This window comes from Palaemon carinicauda, chromosome 36 (genome assembly GCF_036898095.1).
Source record: "Palaemon carinicauda isolate YSFRI2023 chromosome 36, ASM3689809v2, whole genome shotgun sequence".
In the NCBI taxonomy this organism is placed as follows: domain Eukaryota; kingdom Metazoa; phylum Arthropoda; class Malacostraca; order Decapoda; family Palaemonidae; genus Palaemon; species Palaemon carinicauda.
The window spans coordinates 71,873,883-71,891,752 of NC_090760.1; the positions used below are offsets into that span (position 1 = coordinate 71,873,883).

At 36.3% G+C, this 17,870-nt stretch overlaps 1 protein-coding gene across 6 annotated transcripts in view; it reads left to right on the forward strand.

Moving 5' to 3' along the window:
• The window catches only part of Pi4KIIalpha (phosphatidylinositol 4-kinase II alpha), an 83,126-nt gene extending 66,762 nt beyond the window's left edge, over window positions 1-16,364 (forward strand). For all 6 annotated transcript variants that reach the window (XM_068360169.1, XM_068360170.1, XM_068360171.1 and 3 more), the window contains 5 exons: window positions 4,581-4,739; window positions 8,401-8,595; window positions 11,845-12,072; window positions 12,301-12,440; window positions 13,196-16,364. In XM_068360169.1, the coding sequence (XP_068216270.1) occupies window positions 4,581-4,739; window positions 8,401-8,595; window positions 11,845-12,072; window positions 12,301-12,440; window positions 13,196-13,295 (822 nt within the window). In that variant the 3' untranslated portion in view covers window positions 13,296-16,364. The remainder of the gene's footprint in view (window positions 1-4,580; window positions 4,740-8,400; window positions 8,596-11,844; window positions 12,073-12,300; window positions 12,441-13,195) is intronic.
• The last annotated feature ends 1,506 nt before the right edge of the window (window positions 16,365-17,870 follow it).

Sequence of the window (17,870 nt, forward strand, 5' to 3'; positions counted from 1 at the left end):
CCAAGACAGTGGAAGACCATGGTACAGAGGCTATGGCACTACCCAAGACTAGAGAACAATAATTTGATTATGGAGTGTCCTAGAAGAACTGCTTACTATAGCAAAAGAGTCTCTTCTACCCTTACCAAGAGGAAAGTAACCACTTAACAATTACAGTGCAGCAGTTAACCCCTTGGGTGAGGAAAAATTATTTGGTAATCTCAGTGTTGTCAGGTGTATGAGGACAGAAGAGGATATGTAAAGAATAGGCCAAACTATTTGGTTTGTGTGTAGACAAAGGTAAATGAACCGTAACCAGAGAGAAGGATCCAATGTAATACTGTCTGGCCAGTTAAAGGACCCCATAACACACTAGCGGTAGTATCTCAATGGATTGCTGGTGCCCTGGCCAACCTACCACCTTGATAGTTCTACAGTAGTTGTTTTCAACCTGATCATCCTTGTGAGCTAGGGTTGGGGCAGTGTTGGGGAGCTTTATGGCCTACCTGCTGAGTCATTAACAGCCAATGACTGGCCTTTCATGCTCCTAACTTGATGTAAAGGGGCCTTTGTCTCTGATCATGTGTGTATATAGTCAGTCTCTAGGACATTATCCGGTCCGTTACCCCCTGCTATTCATGTGCGATGATTAAACCTTTTAAAACATTTTATTCCTCAAAATCTCGGGTTATTTGGGAGTTTCCAGACCGAGCCACCAGAAATGAAATATTCTCAAGATTTAACTGCTTAAATTCAGGCCCCTCAGCATGGTCCATGTGTTTAGATTTTAATCTTTAGTTAATCTATGCTAAGATTACAGTACAGTGGTCTTATTTGAGATAATTTTAGGTATATTCTAATAAAAAAAGAATCCTGCACTGTACATTATTAAAACCTGTAAGCCTATTTATTTTGTATGATTAAACTTTAATTAGCTGCTGCCATTCACATTTGAGACTTTCTCATGATCATACCTTGCGTTCATTAGTAGTGAAGGCTGAGCATCCTTTCCCTGATGTATCATACTCGTGTAAGATTTATATAAAATCTCAAGTTGACTGGAAAGACATTTTGAGTGATCTTTTGATCTTGAATTGGTTACACATTATATTAGTTTTTCCACATGGTGTTACACTCATTCTATTAGTTTTTCCACATGGTGTTACACTCCTATTAGTTTTTCCACATGGTGTTACATTCATTCTATTACTTTTTCCACATGGTGTTACACTCCTTCTATTAGTTTTTCCACATGGTGTTACATTCATTCTATTACTTTTCCCACATGGTGTTACACTCCTTCTATTAGTTTTTCCACATGGTGTTACACTCCTTCTATTAGTTTTTCCACATGGTGTTACACTCCTTCTATTAGTTTTTCCACATGGTGTTACACTCCTTCTATTAGTTTTCCCACATGGTGTTACACTCCTTCTATTAGTTTTTCCACATGGTGTTACACTCCTTCTATTAGTTTTCCCACATGGTGTTACACTCATTCTATTAGTTTTTCCACATGGTGTTACACTCCTTCTATTAGTTTTCCCACATGGTGTTACACTCATTCTATTAGTTTTTCCACATGGTGTTACACTCCTTCTATTAGTTTTTCCACATGGTGTTACACTCCTTCTATTAGTTTTTCCACATGGTGTTACACTCCTTGTATTAGTTTTTCCACATGGTGTTACACTCCTTCTATTAGTTTTTCCACATGGTGTTACACTCATTCTATTAGTTTTTCCACATGGTGTTACACTCCTTCTATTAGTTTTTCCACATGGTGTTACACTCATTCTATTAGTTTTTCCACATGGTGTTACACTCATTGTATTAGTTTTTCCACATGGTGTTACATTCATTTTATTCGTTTTTCCACATGGTGTTACATTCATTCTATTAGTTTTTCCACATGGTGTTACATTAATTCTATTCGTTTTTCCACATGGTGTTACATTCATTTTATTAGTTTTCCACATGGTGTTACATTAATTCTATTCGTTTTTCCACATGGTGTTACATTCATTTTATTAGTTTTCCACATGGTGTTACATTAATTCTATTCGTTTTTCCACATGGTGTTACATTCATTTTATTAGTTTTCCACATGGTGTTACACTCATTCTATTAGTTTTTCCACATGGTGTTACATTAATTCTATTAGTTTTTCCACATGGTGTTACATTAATTCTATTAGTTTTCCACATGGTGTTACACTCATTCTATTAGTTTTTCCACATGGTGTTACACTCATTCTGTTAGTTTTTCCACATGGTGTTACATTCATTTTATTAGTTTTCCACATGGTGTTACACTCATTCTATTAGTTTTCCACATGGTGTTACATTAATTCTATTAGTTTTTCCACATGGTGTTACATTCATTTTATTAGTTTTCCACATGGTGTTACACTCATTCTATTAGTTTTTCCACATGGTGTTACATTAATTCTATTAGTTTTTCCACATGGTGTTACATTAATTTTATTAGTTTTTCCACATGGTGTTACACTCATTCTATTAGTTTTTCCACATGGTGTTACACTCATTCTATTAGTTTTTCCACATTGTGTTACACTCCATTCTATTAGTTTTTCCACATGGTGTTACACTCCATTCTATTAGTTTTTCCACATGGTGTTACACTCCATTCTATTAGTTTTTCCACATGGTGTTACACTCATTTTATTAATATTTCCACATGGTGTTACACTCATTCTATTAGTTTTTCCACATGGTGTTACGTTCATTTTATTAGTTTTCCACATGGTGTTACACTCCATTCTATTAGTTTTTCCACATGGTGTTACACTCCATTCTATTAGTTTTTCCACATGGTGTTACACTCCATTCTATTAGTTTTTCCACATGGTGTTACACTCATTTTATTAATATTTCCACATGGTGTTACACTCATTCTATTAGTTTTTCCACATGGTGTTTCATTAATTCTATTAGTTTTTCCACAGGGTGTTACATTCATTTTATTAGTTTTTCCACATGGTGTTACACTCATTCTATTAGTTTTTCCACAAGGTGTTACACTCATTCTATTAGTTTTTCCGCATGGTGTTACACTCATTCTATTAGTTTTTCCACATGGTGTTACATTCATTCTATTAGTTTTTCCACATGGTGTTTTTTATTAGTTTTTCCACATGGTGTTACACTCATTCTATTAGTTTTTCCACATGGTGTTACAATCATTCTATTAGTTTTTCCACATGGTGTTACACTCGTTCTATTAGTTTTTCCACATGGTGTTACACTCGTTCTATTAGTTTTTCCACATGGTGTTACACTCATTCTATTAGTTTTTCCACATGGTGTTACAATCATTCTATTAGTTTTTCCACATGGTGTTACACTCGTTCTATTAGTTTTTCCACATGGTGTTACACTCATTCTATTAGTTTTTCCACATGGTGTTACAGTCAATTCTATTAGTTTTTCCACAGGGTGTTACATTCATTCTATTACTTTTTCCACATGGTGTTACATTCATTCTATTAGTTTTTCCACATGGTGTTACACTCATTCTATTAGTTTTTCCACGTGGTGTTACACTCATTCTGTTAGTTTTTCCACATGGTGTTACATTCATTTCATTAGTTTTCCACATGGTGTTATACTCATTATATTAGTTTTTCCACATGGTGTTACATTAATTCTATTCGTTTTTCCACATGGTGTTACATTAATTTTATTAGTTTTTCCACATGGTGTTACACTCATTCTATTAGTTTTTCCACATGGTGTTACACTCATTCTATTAGTTTTTCCACATGGTGTTACACTCATTCTATTAGTTTTTCCACGTTACATTCAGACCGTACCGTGAGAGGCCGTGCTATTAGCGATATTTATAGGTATTTATTCACATTTATATAACATAGCATAGAAAGAACAAAAAGTGAAAATTCTTCCCCCCCCCCTGTTTTGTAACTGATTTGTGGGTCATGAAATCTGAAAAAGATTTATATGTATGCAGTATACAGTTACTGATTTTGCTATGCAGTTTCATTTTCTATAACTTTATGCTTTTGTCGTTTCAGTTAAGGTGCACTTATATAATTATGATTTCACCTTAAAATCTTGAAAAATAAAACTTAGACTAAAATCACCACAGCATACTATTATTATTATTTTTATTATTATTATTATTATTAGCCAAGCTGCAACCCTAGTTGGAAAAGCAAGAGGCTATGAGCCCAAGGGCACCAAGAGGGAAAAATAGCCCAGTGAGGAAAGGAAACAAGGAAGTAAATAAACAATATTCAGAAGTAATGAAAAATTAAGATAAAATATTTGTAAAAAAATATTAACATCAAAACATTAAAAAGATTTGTGACAGTCTGTTCAACATAAAAACATTTACTGCAAGTTTGAACTTTTGAAGTTCTATTGATTCAACTACCCGATAAGGAATATCATTCCACAACTTGGTCACAGCTGTTATATGAAGAAGGGAAGGGAAAGCTGAAACTTGTATATAAAAGTGAATTTTCTAGTAATTGTTCATGTATCATTTAATACCAAGTATTAGAACATAATTACAACATCTCTTGAGTTATATTAATGATGTTTTTCTTCACATTTCAGGTAGTCAAATTAGCTAGTGAAACATTTAATTATACAAGAATAGACAGAGAAAAATCAAGAGCCAAGAAGATGGTGTCTGAAAGATTCCCAAAGGTCGGCAGGCATTTCCACAGGATCGGTCTGCCGCCCAAAGTTGGTTCCTTTCAGGTGTTTGTAGAGGTGAGTCTCACGATTGTGCTGTTCCTCATGGTCATTGATCCTTTATTTGTTTCGACAGAATTGTTCAAATTAACCAGTACTAGTTTTTAAAACTTAACCAATAGTAGTACTCTACTTTTTTACATTATTTGGAAGTCCAATGATTTGTTGGAATGGTATCTGTTGATGCTTATTGATGCCAGATGATATTTTGAAACTAATAGTAATTTATTCAGCTGTACGATAATAAATGATATAAAATCGTTTCTTCTATAGTTTTTATGCAATATGAGTTAAGAGTAAGATTTCTAAGGGGGCCCTGATTTGGTGAGAGTTCGTCCTCCGATGCTTAACTAGCTCTTATTTGTTTGGTTTAGTCTGCATTGTTTAATTATACAGGAAATTTTATTAATTACTTTACAGTAATACAGTTGTAGATTTTTAAATAACCTTTAAATTCCACAGGTGACGATTTTGAAGATCTTATCATTCTTGGATTCTGACCTGTAATTCCTTAGATAAACATTAACTAGACCCATGTATAATATTCATTGTTCTTTCTTTCATTAATTTCATCATTTTCCTAGCTGGTTTCAGCACACCACATTTTTTTATTTTTTTCTCAAGATTTTTTGTTTTACAGGAACAAGAATACATTATAGTGATGCATAGTACTGTAGTACAGTTGTGTACAGTATTGGTCTGTGACAGTTATTAGAAAAAAAAACTTGATTGAATATGGATTTGATGCTTGATCTTTGGTGATAAATATTTTCTAGTTGTCAGTATACGGAACACTTTTATAGCGTAATTAACTCTTTTACCCCCAAAGGACGTACTGGTACGTTTCACAAAACTCATCTCTTTACCCCCATGGACGTACCGGTACGTTCTTGCAAAAAACTGCTTTTTATTTTTATTTTTATTTTGTATATTTTTTATAATTTTTTGAGAAACTTCTGCCATTTTCCAAGAGAATGAGACCAACCTGCCCTCTCTATGACAAAAATTAAGGCTGTTAGAGCAATTTAAAAAAAGTATACTGCAAAATGTGCTTGAAAAAAATAACCCCTGGGGGTTAAGGGTTGGAAGGTTCTAAATAGCCCTGGGGGTAAAACGGTTAACAAATGAATACAGGTGAAATGAAACTGAAAATGTCATTAGAAAGCTCAATAAATTTTCTGATGTGGCAATTATGGTTACATGAACAAATAACGTCAAAGTGTGTCGTCAGACTCCTTAAGTTATCTCGATAGTTGTTCCTTCAATAACAAACCTGACATTATTTATTAGGGATTATCTGGCGAGAGGTAGCCATTAGACTTTAAATTGAGGTGGCAATCCTACCTGACCACTTTATTGGGGAGGGTAGGGGGTGGCTGGGGGCACCCAGCCTCCTACATTATATCTACTCACAGCTCGGTGAGCTACATCACTTTTTTTTTGTTTGGCTGTTAGAGAACGGACATCTCCGCTCTCTCCTCCTCAAGGCTAAGTTAAACAGCCTAATCGCTTTATGCTCAATCTTTCCCTTTTTCAGGTGTGACTTCTCTCTCTGACGCTCGCACGAGTACCTACCCTGGTCGTCTGAGACAGACTCGCACTCGCTGTGCCAGACTTGCAAGGAGTATCGTTGCGAGGAGGGAGTGGCCTGCCTCCCTGTGGGAGAAATTTGGATGTCGTAGGAAGAAGCCTAAGATATCTCTCTCTCTCTCTCTCTCTCTCTCTCTCCTCCTCCTCCTCCTCCTCCTCCTCCTCCTCCTCCTCCTCCTCCTCCTCCTCCTCCTCCTCCTCCTCCTCCTCCTCCTCCTCCTCCTCCTCCTCCTCCTCCTCCTCCTCCTCCTCCTCCTCCTCCTCCCCCCCCGCACGACGAAAAGACCTTAGCATCCTCTTCCTCACACTCCTAGATCTCTTTCTGAAGCTTCTCTACGCATTATTTCCTCCAGGGAACAGTCGAGTAGGAACACAGACCATTTGACTCTATGGCAACCTCGGGGTACCCGGGGGAGGGTTGTTGCTTCCCTTAAAGGAGCACCTTCAAATCCGGCTGCTGGGGAACCATTTTCCCTTTCAGTTGTGCTTCAGGCGTGGCCATCCTTGAGAGTGTCTGCACCCCCTTCTAAGCAGGTTCTCCCCCTCAGTGTGGTTGCTGGAGAGACCCTTCACCAGTTATTTCAGCAGCTGATGCCCTTGATGTTTGCGAGGTCCATCTCTCCCCCACTCCTGCCCCCACCACACGTTCCCGATGTCAGCACTCCCGTTCGCCCATCCGATGGCCTCCTGCTGACAAAGTCTTTACTACATCTCCGGATTACGTCGTTGCCTAACAATCCGCAGCCTCTTATCTCAACTTACAGGCAATGTTGCAGGTCACGTGTTCGTTTGCCTGCTGCGGATTCTGTGACACTGATTATCCTGTGGACAGCTCAACATCTCGCCATTCACCAGAACGAGACTAGTCACCTTCTCATCCCTCCAGACGATAATCTTCAGGGGGTCGTTCGCAACGCTTCCAGGATCGCCAAAAAAATCGCAGGTCATCACAATCTCTACAATCTTCCTCTAGAAGACGCTCTCCTTCACAAGCTTTACGCTTATGCTCACGAGCCAAGTGCTCAAAATTCATAGATCCCAGGTCATCACGATCTTGGCCTTTTCCAAGAAGGCGTTCCCCTTCATGAGCTAAAAGCTCACGATCACGAGCTAGACACTCACGATCAAGATCTGAATGCTCATGAGCTACGTGCTCACAATCACGAGCTAGACGCTCACGATGACGATCAAAACGATCCTCTTCACAAGGATGACGTAGACACTTTGGCTAGGGGAACAGTGCCAAGGGTCTCTGCAAGCTGGCCTCATCCTGTGCAGATAATAACCATTTTTCTTGTGAATCCTAGTATACCGGTATTTCACATCCCCCAATGCTTCTCGCGAGGTAATCATTGGGCAAACGTTTATATATGTATGGGCCGCTATCAATACAACATTTGTTTTTGAGTAGTTAGGTGTCGAGGTTTTCCTCTAGTTACAGTCTAATGCTGTACAGAGAAAACCCGGGTCAATGGCTAAGTTGGAGGTCGAACATACCACCCTCCTAAGGGTGAGTCATCCCTAATAAATAACGTATGGTTTGTTATTGAAGGAAAAAATGAGATTCGGAAATAATTTTTATTTTTCTAATATAAACCTGTAGATTTATACAAACTCCTGCCAACACCTGTGCCCCAATAAATCTTGGCTGCAATAAAAAAGTGACGTAGCTCACCGAGCTGCGAGTAGAAATAGGTGGCTGGGTACCCAGCCAGCCATCCCCTACCCTCCATACTAAAGTGATAGGATAAGGTTGCCACCTCGCATTATCTAATGGGTACCTTCCTGCTTTTCTGAAAGATAATGCATAATAGAGAACTGCAGGTTTGTATTAGGAAAAATACAAATTATTTCTAAATTTGTCATATTTGTTTTTTTCATTCTCACAGTTACTCTAATCTTCAAGTTCTTTTTTATTTTGTGGTCTAGTCGAAATGATGATGATGATGATGATAGATTTTTTCCTATTACAGTAATTTCAATTTTGTTGGGGTGCAAAGTAAGTTTCCTGTGGGAGAGTAAAGTAGTCTAAAGTATATTGTATACCATGCTCAGTTAGATGTTAATTTTTATTTTTTTAATATTACAGGGATTTAAAGATGCAGACTATTGGCTACGGCGGTTCGAGGCCGAGCCCCTGGGTGAAACAACAAGTCGACAATTTCAGCTGCAGTTTGAGCGCTTAGTTATCTTAGATTATATCATCAGAAACACAGATAGAGGCAATGATAATTGGTTAATAAAGTATGACAAGCCTGAATTAGAAGACACAGGAGACGGAGAAGTAAGTTGGATTTCTTTTTTTTACCTTAGGTGAAATTTTGTTTATTAATGTGAACCCATTTGGCTAACGGAATAGTCTGTGGGAAGTTCAAAGCCGTTGCCCGGTTGTGAGCCTATTTTCAGGTACAATGCCATTTAATTAAAAAATATTTTTGAAGTAAATTTGAATGAATGAGAGAATATTTTACCGGCGGTATATCTTGTCAATCTGTTTGCCAATAGTTATACTCTTATAAACGGATGAGCAACCTGGTGGAGTTATGAGAACTTTAGGTGTAGGAAATACCCCCTTAAATCTTGAAGTCACTGGCAGCAGGAGGGACGAATTGGGTGTAACGTGATAGACAAGCTGTCTCTTCGGCTTCAACATCGTATGCCTGGCGGATGATCTTACTGGAATTAGTATGGACCGGCAGGGGTCACTTGCCTTTGATAGGCACTGCGTATCACAAGGAACTGGCTATTCTTTCATGAATCTAGCCAATGAATTCTCATTGGATTTAGTCAGTCTGGAAAGAGAAGGTGACAGAATGGCCCCTAGTCCTGGGAGTAGAGGGGTGCTAAGAATCTCCCGGTTTACAAATACTAAAGAAAAATGGAAAATTGGTGATTGGAATGTTAGAACCATGAATCAGATTGGTAAGTTACAAGTGGAGAGAGAATTTATGAAATATAGTTTGGATATCTTGGCCCTAAGTTAAACAAGTTGTAAGGGGATTGGTAAGAAAACATTAGACCAAGACAATATATATATCTATCCAGGAAGGACAAATGGAGTTGGAAGAAAAGGGGTATGTATAATGATGACACCAAGAGCAGAAAAGGCATTAACAGAATGGAGGGCTGTAAATAGTAGATTGCTACTTGGCATAGTTTAAATCAAAGCAGTGCAATATCAGTACAGTATTATACAGTTAACTCCCCCGTTAACGGAAGGTTTATGTTCCTGGAGAGGTAGGGTTAACGGCACATAATTTCTCCATGAGAAATAATGGTATTGGCTGGTGTTACATTCCTGGACGTTGGGAGTGTTTATATTTTGGGATTTTGTTACCATGAAACTTTAACAAACACATTATTGATATACAGTATTTGAAGGTTACAGAAACAATAGAAACACTCATTCTTACTCTACTTGTATTTATTTTATAGTAAAATAAGTTAAAAGCCATGCACATCACACCATGACGCATTACTCATCACCACTGTCGCCTGCCTTGCTCCCGTCCCCCCCCCCCCCTCTCTCTCTCTCTCTCTCTCCTCTCTCTCTCTCTCTCTCTCTCTCTCTCTCTCTCTCTCTCTCTCTCTCTCTCTCTTTTTTTTTTTTTTCCTTTTGATATCATGATTATATATTTACAATGAATTTTATATCCTAAGTAAATTTTAAAGTTAAAAAAACGCAATAAATAGAACTATTGTATGTATGAACGCACAATGGTATGACGTATGCTCATGGAAAATATTAGGGATTTATTTTTCTTTTATTTTTGTAAATAAATACCAGATCGTAACATTTTTCCTTTTAGTCTTATGATTAAAATTGTTATATCAATAAGTACTTATTTAAGTCAAAATTAACTACTGTGTGGAAAGTAAGAACATACAGTGCTACTACATGTGCATATTAAACGCATTAGCGATTTATTTTCTTTCATTTCAGTAAATAAATAACAGATCGTAACACATTTTTCCTTTTAGTCTAATGGTTATTTATCTACAATTAAGTTTATATCAGTAAGTACACATTAAAGTTGAAAAACAAGAAACAGTACAGTACTTTCTGGTATGTAGGGATGCGCAATGCTACTAACACATACACTCTCACTCTCTCTCTCTCTCTCTCTCAGGTGCCTTACTTTACACACAGAACAGATTTAACAGAAATATTGGTTTCTTTAGAACTTGTCAGATAAGTACTACACACACTATAAATTTTACTGTGCTTATATCTATGTTCGATTATACGCAGGGATTAAGACGTCGTTCAATTTCGTCAGCTAATCTGTAGCTTTAGCCGACAACATCATGTACATGAACTGAAAGACGTCTAGAATAATCTTGGTTTTTGATGTTATCTGAACTTTATGTAATAAATTTTGTACTTTTCTATTAATAGTTCAATATGTATTTTAACAGCAGCAATTACAGATTGTTTTTATCTTGGTTTTGTTGTCAGGTGTTTTCAAGGTTCCGGCGGTATCATGATTATGCTCACATGTAGTTAACAGAGTATTGATAATACGATTTTGCTCCCTATCGCGTAATCCTTGGAAGAAAGAACACTGTTAAACGAACTGGCGGCCAGTTTCTTATCAAAATGTGTATCGAACAACAACAGACGAATCGGCTGTTTATGCCGACGATCCACAACCATTTACATATGCGATGTAAACAAAGATATTGAATATAAATATTGGTAAATGTAACAATTAAATTTATTTTTTACTATTACAATATAATTTAAAATTAAATTACTTTTTTGGTTCTGCATTAGAAATAAAATTTGTAAGCTTAAAGCTTAAATAGATTCTTCTCTCCTCTCTCTCTCTCTCTCTCTCTCTCTCTCTCTCTCTCTCTCACACACACACGGGAAATTCAACTCGTGTAACATCGAACATTTCTTGTCAAGGGTATATATCAATGAATTTGAACTTGTGTAATTTTGAAATAGTCTTAACGGAGAGTTAAGTGTATTTGATAGGCCTTGATCTTAGTGCTGCCTTAGGCTGTGAATCATGAAGCCATTGTTTTTAAATTTAGAACAGTTGGGAGTAGGTTAGTCTTTCCTTAACTTTATTATTGAATTTTTAAGTAATAGATTGCAGAGAGTAGTTGATGGGCACCACAGTGACTATACAAGATTGTAATATTTTGTATTCCTGACGGTAGTGTTCTCGGCTCAATAATTTTTGTACTACTTGCACGTCTTGTGTGGTGTCCCCTATAAGACTAACTTGTTCCGTAGGGAGATAATGCTTCTCTTTCTGCATAAATTTCATTTCATGATTGTAGACCTGTGGTTGCCGAGTCTTAATCGAGATTTGGATAAAATTAGTGCATGGGGCAAGAAGTCAAATCTTAATCATTATGATTGTAGTAGATCGAGGATGATTCGTCAACATTCAGATTTTTGTATTGATGATCCTTCTAACTATAAACAGTTTGTTTTAAATTCTTTGTATAATTATTTTGTTTTTGTACAATTAAGAATTATAGAGTGGCTGCTTTAAGGCGGTAATTGGTTTTGCAGGACTGGTCGTTGGTGAAGCCTCCTGAAGTCAAGGTAGCAGCAATTGATAATGGTTTAGCATTCCCCTTTAAGCATCCTGATTCGTGGCGAGCTTACCCGTATCACTGGGCTTGGCTACCCTGGGCCAAGGTTCCTTTCAGTCAAGAGACCAGGGATCTTGTTCTCCCGCTGTTATCTGACATGAACTTTGTGCAAGAGCTGTGTGATGACATGAAAAACTTGTTTGGGGTAAGTGCAGCAACATTTTGTTTGTATGTTGATAAAACACTAAAGGTTACATTTACACTTAGATTGCATTGGATTTTATTTTATATCTTGATCGATCACAGGGACAAAAGTTTCGACTATCACATTTGAGCATCAGATGTCCATGATGTTGGCACAGATATTAGCTTTAATTAAAGCTCTCATATTAGATGTCTATTGAAGTTGATTTTGTATCTTGATCAATTACAGACAGACAAAGGTTTCGACCGTCACATCTTCGAACGTCAGATGTCCGTGATGAGGGGACAAATTTTGAATTTAACTCAAGCCCTCAGGGATAGCAAGAGTCCAGTACAGTTAGTGCAGATGCCAGCAGTCATCGTAGAAAGGTATGTTTCAAAAGTTCATTGCCCATTTTATATTTGATCATTAGTAATTGCATAAATTAACTAAGTGTATAATGCTTCTTACCATCACTCAACTTTATTTTTTTCTTAATTTCTTTAATTACCATATGCTTCAGAAAGGAAGGTATCAATTTATAAACTGGTACCTGTGAATGCGTTCTTACTTCTGAAAAGACGGGATTATAGGTCTGTATTACCATGTTGTGAGGTTTTTAAATATTTTCCTGTAAATTGTAACAAGGTGACCTTTGGGATGGTTCCAGCCCCGAAATAGTTGTCAAATTATTATTAAAAAACTAAAAAAAAAAAGTTTAAATCAGTTGAGATCTAAGTTGAATAAAAAAAGTTTAAATCAGTTGAGATCTAAGTTGAGAACTTGGATGTATTAGTTTCACATTTCTTGTTGTTAGAAACCTTTTTAGGTTGGTTATTGACTGGGAAAATTTGAGTACCCTCAGGATTATAACCGCAAAGAAATATGGAAAAAAGCTGATTGAACTTCGGTGTATAAATGTAATTTTGCTATTACAGTATAAGCTGATTGAACTTTGGTGTATAAATGTAATTTTGCTATTACAGTATAGTCAACCTTTTCTTAAGGGTAACAAAGCCTTCTTATTACAGTAGTTTTGTCTTGAAGTGGCTCAGACATTAGTCTGGTTATCATACAAGACAAAACTAATTAGAAATTAGCATCCTATTACCCAGAGTGACACTTATGCGTCTGCTTTTTGCAGATCGAAAGGAAGAGTCGGTACGACCGCCCGCTTTAGATCCTTCAGCGACACCTTCACACAATCGTTCCAAGAAAAGAGTCCATTTTTCTCATGGTGCTGAAGAAGCAAGGCGGCTTCGTCTTGCATCCAAGAGTGGTGTACCGGCTATGGTTATTTTTGCGAATTGTTAATAGCGCAGATTATATATATTGTCTTTTTATAAGATGGCAGTTTTTTAAGGAACTCTCTTTTTTGAAGGTGTTATACATTTATATGTGTATAGTCAATATAAGATGGAATTAAACCATTGTTTGTGCTCCTTCGTCAAAGTACATTGCGTGCTACCATGAGTTTTCTCGATTGATCGTGGTGATTTTTTTTTTCCTACTTTTGCACTTTTGATGAAGGGATTGCTAGAAAAAGCACAAAGTGATAAGGTTCAGTTTGTTTCACCCACTTCTATTTGATGTTGCAGCTTGGATAAAGGTCTTACTTTTTTTCTTTTTTTTTTCCTAATTTGTAGACTGCGTCACAGATTGAAAATTGAATCGGAAACATAACATTGAGAAAAGAAGCTGAAGGAAAAAAATAGATCATATGTAACATATCTAAGTTATTGAAATCCTGCTCATGAAACACATTTTTTCCAGAAAGCCAATTAAAGGGATTGTATTTTCTGTTTAACTAGTGGCCTGTTCAGGTAAAGTTTGAGTAAAAACCGTAGACTTCCCCTGGAGTAAGCGCGGCAGTTATTTTTATATGCAGCACTTTTCAAGAATGCATTATGAAAAGCCAGAAATCTGCATTGGATTGCTTTTTTATTATAGGCTGATAATTATTTGTATGATTAACTTCCAGAATGTTTTGTGAGGACTACTGCAGTCCGAATTTTTCAGTCTGAGCCTACTGCTCTATATTTTATTATAATCTAAGGATAAATAGTCTTGATTAAGTAATCATACTTATATTATTTTTGACGTGTTAGCTTCCTTGTGTTTACTTTTTCTTCTTTGTTTAGCCCTGCTTTTCATTTTTTAGGATTGTATTATTTTCAATTGAAATGGAGTGTCAACAAATATGTAACAAGGTGTGTGTGGGGAAAGGGGTTGAGCTATGGCTGCATGTAAATATTAACAGTACTGTACCAAAGACCCTTGTAATATGCAGGAGTCCTGACATGAATTGCCCTTGGTAATAATCCCTAATGAATCAGCATTTGATTTCAGGGTTATTTTGTTCCTTTCCTGTCTTGATTTCCCAATTTTTTTAATTTGCAGTTATAATTGGGTATTTAAGTTGACTCCCCTGATATATATATGTATACATGTAAAGTTTCCTTGAAGGTTTGGCAGGTATTTAATATATATACCATATTTGCAAGTGAAAGCATGTCAGAATTTCTTCTATTTACTCTTTCTTGTTAAAAAAATGTACCAATGTATCATTACAATATATGAATATATATACAGTATATATATATATACATATGACATTTATAATAATCTGTACTGTATTGCACTTCCGTAAACCACGTTTGCACGACTCCCATACCGTGTCGTTATGATACAAAATCCAGGGAAAGAAAAAGAAATGCTGCCCGCCACCTTCTTTATCTGTTTCAAGGGTTATTTTCCAATACTGAAATGCAGGAAGAAAACATTATGGTCTGTCAGACAAGCAAAACTATTTATTTAGCATCTTTGGAGAAGTGTTGTTTCTGTGATTTTAATTTTGCCTAATTCTCCTAATGTGCAAAAGGATTATGTTCATATCAAATGATGTAGAACATCAGTCCTAAGTGTGTGAGGGCGACTTCCAAGGCTCATTTTATATTACAGGTAGTAAATATATGTTTTTGGATGAAATTTATGTAATTATGACTAGTATATTAATTATAGATGTCCTTAGTGCGACGTATATATATTCTTCCTTGTATTGTGTGTCTGACAGGAAGATTTTTATATAGAGGTTTTCAATATTCATATCAGTATTTCCCCCAAAGTTATTTGATAGATGAACTGCATTCTTGAAATAAGTTTTTTATGAGTAAGGTAAATATGTGGTGACCTTCGTTTATCTGATTTTTATGAAAGATGATTTATATCATAGGTTATTGATTTGTGAAATGGAATAGATGCTTAATGGCTTTGAAAAATGGAGACAATTAATCTTGAAGGTTTCCTCTCCATAATTAGTAGGGTAGTAAACTAGATCTTTCAAGACATGTTATGTGCTTACATTGTTCAGAATAATTTAGGACTTGGATTTTAGGGTTCAACAAATCAAAAAGGCCACAAATCGCACTATTTATTTTTGTGTATCCAACACCGTTTAGTTTCTTTGCTATGAAATGGCTGTGTTGAAATTAGGATTCTTTCATGGTTATTCCTAGAAGTCGCAGACTATTAAGTAACTTGGGTAGGGAAATCAGTAAGATAGCCGTAGAGAACGAACGGATAGAGAAGGGACTAGTGGTGCAACTTAACAATGCAGATTACGAGGCTGCAATTGACCTTTCATGCCACAGCGGTGATTTTAGCCTATCCTTACGCGGAGGGATTTATCAACGTGCGTTAGATTGTTATTTTGGTTCTTGTCGTTCTTGGAAAAGTGCTTATTAAACCGTGAAGGCAAAGAGAATAAGTGGCCAGTTGTAGCTTCACCTTTTATCTATTAAGGTTTTTCATAAGTAATGTTACTCACATTGAGTAAAGTATATTTTTTACATAGAATATTAGGCTAATAGGTTTCATCGTCTCCAGTTGAGAAATGCATCATTGCCAGTCTAGAAATATTCTCGTAATGTTCATTTTCTGTCCATCAGGATAATGGTTAGATCACCTGTAGAGTTAAAAAAAATCCTTTTCCTTCTATTAAGAGAAGTTTCATTACCAAGGTTTTTTTCCCTGAATGTCTATAAATGCTGCTTTTGCTTGTATTTTGATTGTGAATTCTGAAACAACTCTTGATGTGGAGGGCGCACAGTGCTCTCTGGAATACTCTGTGATAATGTGTTAAGACGCTATGGATATTACTTCATTCATATTCTTCTGTACTGTCCATAATTCAAGTGGTGTTTCAAAATCCTGATTTGTAGCTTCGTAATAAATATATGCAGCAGTTTCATGTACCAAGTCATTTTGTATTAAAAAAAAAATAATTAAGTTTTCAATACAAAGAACTACCAGTAGATTTGTGTTTATGACCCACCCATTTTTCTGTTTACATAGTATACAGTGCATGCATGTTTATGCTCATTTGATGCAGGGGAGGAAAGGAGAGGGATACTTTTTGAGCAGGTATTTTCAGGTTGTGGAATAATCTTTATAAACCTTTAATTCGTATATGTGCCTTGTTTGCCAAGACATAAATATGTTGAAATTTACTTATTGGTAATGTCCGTCGGAAAACCTGTTTAATATGTACAAATCATTATTGATAAACTTAAGCTTGTATGTCACACATGAATACAAACTACCTAAGAAATTATGAACTTAAATGAAGGTAGGAATGGTAAGTTTTCTTATTTATTTATCAATGATGATTAACTTTTATCTTTCACAGGGAAAGAACTTTATTTTCTTTTCCTGTCTATTGTTGTTAATAAAATGCTTTTTTATTTTGAGTGAAGTATAAGCGAACCTGTTGTAAGGCATTTGTTGTTGACATTTAAATGTTTTAAGTTAGACTTACTGAAAAGCAATAATTGCCTAAAACCAAATACAGTACTTAATTTTACTGTACAGTAGAGACATCCTTACATAAATGTAAAATATAAATTAAAATCACAAGTGAAAATATGCAAACTTGATTAAGGCGATAAATAGCACCAAAGTATGTAGATGTTGATGGGTGTAAAGTGAATGTCACTGCACAGCCTAAGGTGTTGCAATATTTTTGTTGTCATAGTCCAGAGAACATAGTGATGGGCAGATTACTAACACTTGTCTTCTCTATGTAAAAAGGTGTTCTTATAAGCTGACGTGACTCCTTCGATTTATGAATAGAAATGTATGAAGCATTTGCCGGTTGCAATCTTCAACCATTGTCTCAAGTTCCTTTGCAGATCTTGAGTTGCAAGGCATGTTATTGTTCGGCTGCCTAAATCTTTTTCCCCTGGACCCGTGTCGGCTCCATTTGATGTACTTGGCACATCAGTTAAGAGAACCAGTGGGTCTACCCTTGAAGTCTGCGTTAAAAAAGCTGCTTGCATCCTGATCTGTTTCAGACACTTTTCTCCTTTAGAAAAGGCAAGGATAATTTCCTCCCTTTCACCACCAAGTTGCCCTAACCAGGAAGGGTGGTAGAGGATCCTGAAGTCCATATTTTCCTCCTGTGCTACCACGAATGAGAATGTCTGTCAAGCCATTGGGTGACATACCAACAACATGGGAGTGGAGAGTTGTTTGGTGTAAGTCCTCCAGGATGGATACTGCCTTCCTTTCCTCAGCTCTTGCCCTTCCCAGTATTGTTCTTTTCCTACCTCTACAGAAATTGATAAAAGCATATGATCCTTGCGGTAGAGGTGAAAGAAATGATGTTGAAGAGCTTGCAAGAAGGTGGATAAAATGGTTCTCCAGGATTCTACAGTAACTTTTAAGTCGACTGGGCTTTTTGGCTTCCAAACATCTTTGTTCTACAAACTCCATTCAAGAAGGCTAATGCAGTAGGTACTGTTATAAAAAAAAAAGACTAC